The sequence below is a fragment of the Cryptomeria japonica genome, chromosome 5 (assembly GCF_030272615.1).
Source record: "Cryptomeria japonica chromosome 5, Sugi_1.0, whole genome shotgun sequence".
In the NCBI taxonomy this organism is placed as follows: domain Eukaryota; kingdom Viridiplantae; phylum Streptophyta; class Pinopsida; order Cupressales; family Cupressaceae; genus Cryptomeria; species Cryptomeria japonica.
Genome location: NC_081409.1, coordinates 183,388,202 through 183,394,121, shown reverse-complemented (window position 1 = coordinate 183,394,121; position 5,920 = coordinate 183,388,202). Strand labels below are relative to the sequence as shown.

General features: G+C 33.7%; 1 protein-coding gene across 2 annotated transcripts; it reads right to left on the bottom strand.

Moving 5' to 3' along the window:
* Window positions 1-969: 969 nt before the first annotated feature.
* Window positions 970-5,718, bottom strand: LOC131060905 (copalyl diphosphate synthase 1-like). Of its 2 annotated transcripts, XM_057994343.2 has the most exons (14): window positions 5,405-5,718; window positions 5,006-5,109; window positions 4,406-4,736; window positions 3,960-4,140; window positions 3,654-3,871; window positions 3,445-3,565; window positions 3,250-3,359; window positions 2,883-3,097; window positions 2,694-2,806; window positions 2,466-2,564; window positions 2,171-2,371; window positions 1,798-1,936; window positions 1,413-1,658; window positions 970-1,330 (listed from the first exon to the last, which is right to left on the bottom strand). In XM_057994343.2, exons 1-14 carry the CDS (start codon window positions 5,541-5,543, stop codon window positions 1,043-1,045), a joined length of 2,505 nt encoding a protein of 834 aa, XP_057850326.2. In that variant the 5' UTR covers window positions 5,544-5,718; the 3' UTR covers window positions 970-1,042. The 2 variants fall into 2 exon arrangements, with proteins under 2 accessions (XP_057850326.2, XP_057850327.1); XM_057994344.1 differs by lacking the exons at window positions 2,694-2,806; window positions 2,883-3,097; window positions 3,250-3,359.
* Window positions 5,719-5,920: the final 202 nt, after the last annotated feature.

Genomic DNA, 5,920 nt, shown 5'->3' with positions numbered 1-5,920 from the left:
CTCTTTATTTACTTTGTTGTTTTGTCTTTTAATTGTAATACATCTTTTGAAGTTTCATCTTGACCATTATGTGTACATGATAATTTTGTTGGAATAAAAATATATCTAATAGTGCGTAAGGGCTTCTCGAAAATCATATATCTATATCATATGCGATATATAATTCTGCCGACCATAATATATAGGAGGAGTAGTTGGGAGGCTAGAATTACTCTTATCGATAGTTTGCAAAGGCTTTCAAATATCGATTCATGAATGAATGAATGAATTACGAGGTATAAAGAAAAAGCGTGAAACCGATTATATATGCAACATGCCTCTAATGTTCTTGGGGGGGGGGAGGGTACTATTCTCTATCCCTACCCCTACCAATAGAGTCCATAGAATTCTAGGGGGGTGGGCGACTATGCTGCCCACCTTGTTTCCCCACAATCGTATAGAATCTAGGCCCATAAGCCATTGTAGGGGCCCATAGAATTATAGGGGGGCAATCAATTAACAAGCCCCCGAATGCCCATATAATTTTAGGGAGAACAATACAACTATAATGAAAATAAAATAATAATTAGATAATTTACTAAGTTTTATAAAAGTAAGCACTAAAGAAATGATCAAATAGATTATAGACAATTTTCTCATTGAATCATCCATTCACAACAATAATATCTTAGCCCACTATTTACACTATAGAAATTAAATCAACAATGGATTTGCATTAAAGTACATTCACTACTATCTAATACCATCATAATAACTAATGCTAGCTATGTGAAGTGTTTATAGGAAAATGCTCAGTGCTAATGGATGTTAGCTAGACAATTCACCGAGTCATATCTTAATTATCACTTCCGATAAATCTATTACACTACTAGAGAAAAGGAACTTGTAATGTGTTCCTACCACCATGATCTAAGTTATGCTAAGGGAAAGTTGTGAATATCAAAATGAAGCAAAATTGTGCACAAATAATTGAATTTTAACTTAGAGATTACAATTTCTAGATAGAGCCAGTTGATATTATCTCGACACACTTGTGTAGAATTTATATTAGAGGATCAAAAAGAACTGCCTCTATATGTTCAAGCATCACAATAGGAGATGTGAATTCGTCAGTGTTGAGGAAAACCATTTGGATATTTCTGACCAAATTCCAATATAATTGCTTACAATCCCGAGGGAGAACACTTGGTTGCAGCAAGTTTTTGAGTAATTGTTGTGTGCTTTCAGAAACGGTTAGCCTCATCCACTTAGTAGCATCCTTAATAGATGTTGTTGGATATTCTTTCATGAACAATGACATGGAGTTGAGCTTTCCTTGCTTGATCTCCCTCTGAAAAAACATATGAAGAATTTAGTTCTTCATTGAAAGTATTGCAAAGGAGTGACTTGGCTAATAAGAAAGTATTCAATACCTCATAGCTCTGAATGTCATTCAAAAGGCGCCCACAAGTATTGACAAGCTGCATGAGATTGTTGTACTCAGGATGGTGGATGGTTTTCTCTGAAAGTTTAGGATATACAAAATAAAGTGATGTAAAAAGAATTGGTTCCAAGGCAATTGTTATTTCTCCATTTTTTATGTATTCCTGCATCGATGGTATATATCCAATTTTCATCCATCCAGCCTCCTTCATCATTGAGATTGCCAATCTGTACCACTATAAACATAAGCACAAGAAATGTTTCATGGGTTACTCTAATGATGTTGTCTTCAAAGCTTCTTGAAATAAGTTTTTGTGTTTGCTACAGTAAAAATGATCTATACAAATAAGTTACATTCAAGGGAGATGAACCCACAATTTCTCTCAAATGAGTGCTTATGTCCCGTTCTTGGAAACCCCAAGCTTCTTGAGCAATATCATTGATAGTGTTATAAATTGCAGAGAATAAAGTTTTCACATTGTCTGAAGAATTACATACACCTCTTGGATCCCACCTGCAAGATATTTGAAAAGAGTACTTAGTGACTCTTCTCTATTTATGTATATTGTATACAGTTAGATAGATTAATTGATTAAAGGAATCTAAGACCTATAGAAGAACATAGCTTTAACTAGTCCAATACCTAAAATTTGTCTCCAATGGAATTCACAATGAATTAACTTTAACCATCGAAAACATTATGATAGCCATATAAGTCAATAATTTTAGATATTTATGATACAATTACCTCCTAATAGCTTCAACAAAGCACTGAATCTCTTCAGTGGAACCCTCCACATCAAAAAAGTCATCCATTACTGTAATGAGAATTGCAATGTGGACAGTAGACATTTCAAGGCTAAAAAGTGTTGAGGCGGCAGAAAAATAGCAGGCTATAAGCTTTTGTCGAGCAAAGTGTAGGTCACCAAGTTTCGAGTCTTCACTCCATCTGTTAGTGTAGACAACAACAAAAACTCTTATCAAAATGTGAGTTAACAATGATAAATTCTTCTTCTTGTAATTTCTAAAAACTGGCTACTTACTTTTCCAACTCTTGTAAGTCCTTTTGTTGAACTGCTTGGCAGATATTGTAGTCTTTTGTAGCTAAAGTTAAAAGGCAATCCTTGCCTATAAAGGGGATCCTGCAATCCAATTCGAAGTTGCAATGTAGTAAATACTATTAAAGGATGTCATCTAGAAGCATATAAATTTTAAACTTAGTAAAAATGAAGGGTTTATAAAGAAGATATGGGGATCTAGTCAAAAGGTACCTATAACTTGTCTTTCCAATCCAAACATGATCAAAAGGAAATGTTTTCATGTATCTGCGATGTTCTATTTTGTCCACACTAGCTATCCAAGGGACATCTAGTGCATGCTTAACCTGTAAGGAACAAAGCTCAATCACACAAACAAATTCAAACACTAGTCCTTTGCAGCCTAATGAATATATTGATTACCTCTTTTTCAAGGTCTTTGTGGGCTATATTTTGTTCATCCATCATGATATTTTCAAGATAGTTTTGGGAGAAGGATTTTGCTTTTTCAAGAATTGTTTCACCTGGGAACATCAATTGAGATGCTCTATACAAATTCAATAATGCTGTAATAGCTTGGCCACTATTTTCTAGAGATAGTAAGAAGTCACTATCCCTTAGGCAACTGAGAAAGACATCTACATAGTCAATGTTTGAGTTAGAGACTACCATGCCCAAAATTAAATATCATTCATAATCTATAACTGGTATGCATTCTTAATAGAGAAAATATTATGTGAGATTCAAAAGCCAAGTTTAAGGAAAATAGGGCATTGTTTGCTCAAAAGACCTGGAGACACATCATATCCATTCCATCGTAGGATCCTGAAACTGGTGGACAGGTTAATTATGTCTGATGCTGATGATATTCCTTGAATTATTTCACTCTCTGTCCATAATCTATCCAGGAAGAATATTTATATTAGATAATATGCAAACTAAGCATAGAAAGTACAAAAAATAATCATAAGAAAAAGAAAATTACCTATAGACATCATCTAGAACCTGTTTTATCTCATGTTTGAAATGTCTTGCTATACCTAAGCTTTCCAAACTGTCTACCATTGAGAGACCAGGAACCAAATTTATAGGATAAACACTAGGCACTGCACCAACAAAAAAAGTGTATGTTACATTTACATGAACATGACAAAAATCTCATCAAACCATATAAATGAACATTTAAAGACCAACCTCCATTTTCCAAATCTTCTAGCATTGAATTCAAATACTTGAGGCAGCTAGATTTTCTAGTGTACATTAGAGCACAAGCAGTTGTAGAGGGAGAATGGAAGAGCGATCCATCCTTGTTCTCATGTCTCAAAACTTTGTTCCAATCAACTATCTTCCGAATACCCTCAACCATGAAAATGAGGGATGGGTCATACTCATTCATATGGTTAATTCCAATGCTGCAAAAAAAAATATAAGTAATTATAGGAAAGCAACAAAAATAAGGCAGAAAAGTGTTGGAAAAATTCAAAATGATTGCAAAATTACCTTTTAAGGATTTTTTCTCGCTTAGTGAACATCATCTTTATAGGAGGTGAATCATAAGGGAGTTCCAAACACAAGCCTCTTGAATCCTCTAACATGGCAGTGAAGATCAGATCAAAGCCTAGGGGATTATATTTGTCCTCACTAGCTATCTTTGCAATATTTTGTTTTATGAATCTCAAGCCTGTGGAAGAATCCGGTATTGACATAAGCATTAATTACATTAGTTTTACTTGGAGAAATGTGGAAGAATCCGGAATTGACATAAGCATTAAGTACATTAGTTTTACTTGGAGAAATTTTTCAGTGGAAATGATAAACTATAAAAATTAGAAACAATGTGGGTAATAATAATATTATTAAATTTTATAGTTCGAAAAAAATTATGTAACTACTTTACAAATAAATTTGGTATAGATCAAAGTTGATTAAGGAGAAAGAGGTCTTACCCATTTCCACATTTTCAGAGCCAACATTCCATGTTCTAAGTGCTATAAGGCATGCCAAAGTGTGAGAGAGGCGGTCCTTAATATAAGGCAAGTCTAATAATCCCCAAGATCCATCCCAAAGTTGATTCTCCATTATCCATGAAAGACACTGGGGAAATTGTGGTAATTTTGAGTTATCTAAAGAAGGGACCATGGCTACCCAAGCTGTAGCATAAGCAGAAAGAGATGTGTGTCTTCTCTTAATATCTGAGAACAACAATCTTATTGTTGCAATATCATCATCAATGCACATCGAAGCAAATGAGTTTTCCTCTATGTTATCTTGGGCAACCTGTCATATAATGAAATAAATGATTATCAAATCTAGTATGGACATGATAATGCACATCGAAGCAAATGAGTTTTCCTCTATGTTCTCTTGGGCAACCTGTCATATAATGAAATAAATGATTATCAAATCTAGTATGGACATGATATCCTTGATAAATTTTAAGGTTATTGTTAGTAGAGTTATATTTTCTAATACAAAATTAGATTGTATTCTTTGAAACATTAGTAAACAAAATTTTAAAGAGAACATGAGACAATAAAGTTGAATACATTTGAGGCATTTTCAAGAAGATATCCACTTGTACGTTTCACTTTCTGATATGTTCTTCCATTGAATCCGTTCCTTTCATCGATGAACTTGAAATTAGAAGCCCCTATTAAAAATTATTATAACAAATCAGTTAAAAGTCAGTAAGGATTGTTCATAGAAGAAATATAAGAATAAGCATAAAATTGCAGATTGTCCACTAATCCTACCCTTCCAAATTGTAAATTCTAATATGACTCGGAACAAAAACTGTTTTAATCCCAAAAAGATTACCACATCGTTCATTGTTAGCCTATTAAAGCTCACTAATGGTAGCAACTTTTCTATTGACCATAGACAAAAATTGAAACAAGCAGATGAACTTTGAAACTTATCTAAAGAAGAAAGTGGCTTCATTTAACCTGGAGAGCTCATCAAAAGATGGTGTTTTGCATCTCTGGACCGCCTTTGAGAAATTGTGAGAGGAGGAGGATATGAAGATGGCAGCCTTGGAATTGCATAAGTGGACATGACAGAAAAGCTAAGCGCTGCCATGGGCATGGGAAGGGTGATCTCAATCTATAAAACTCTCAATTGTTTTGTCTTAGCTGCTGAGATATTCTCTGCTTCTTATAGAGAGGAAGGAAAGAAAGAGACAAAATGGTATATAGATGCCTTGCTCATTGTATACAGTCTACTTAGTTTAGTGGCGAGGTAGACTGCAGTACTGTGTAATGTTCTGTGTTGAGAAAATTACAATTTATTTATTATAATAAAGGGAATTAAGATATCTTTCAACGTATTTTATATATATATGATTAAAATCAAATATATGTAACCTAATCTGTGTTTGTACAACAGCAATCGTGTGAATTACTCAAAACAGACATCATACTTATCAGAACAACCCGTTTCTCAAAAACTTAAAGTCTTTGCAA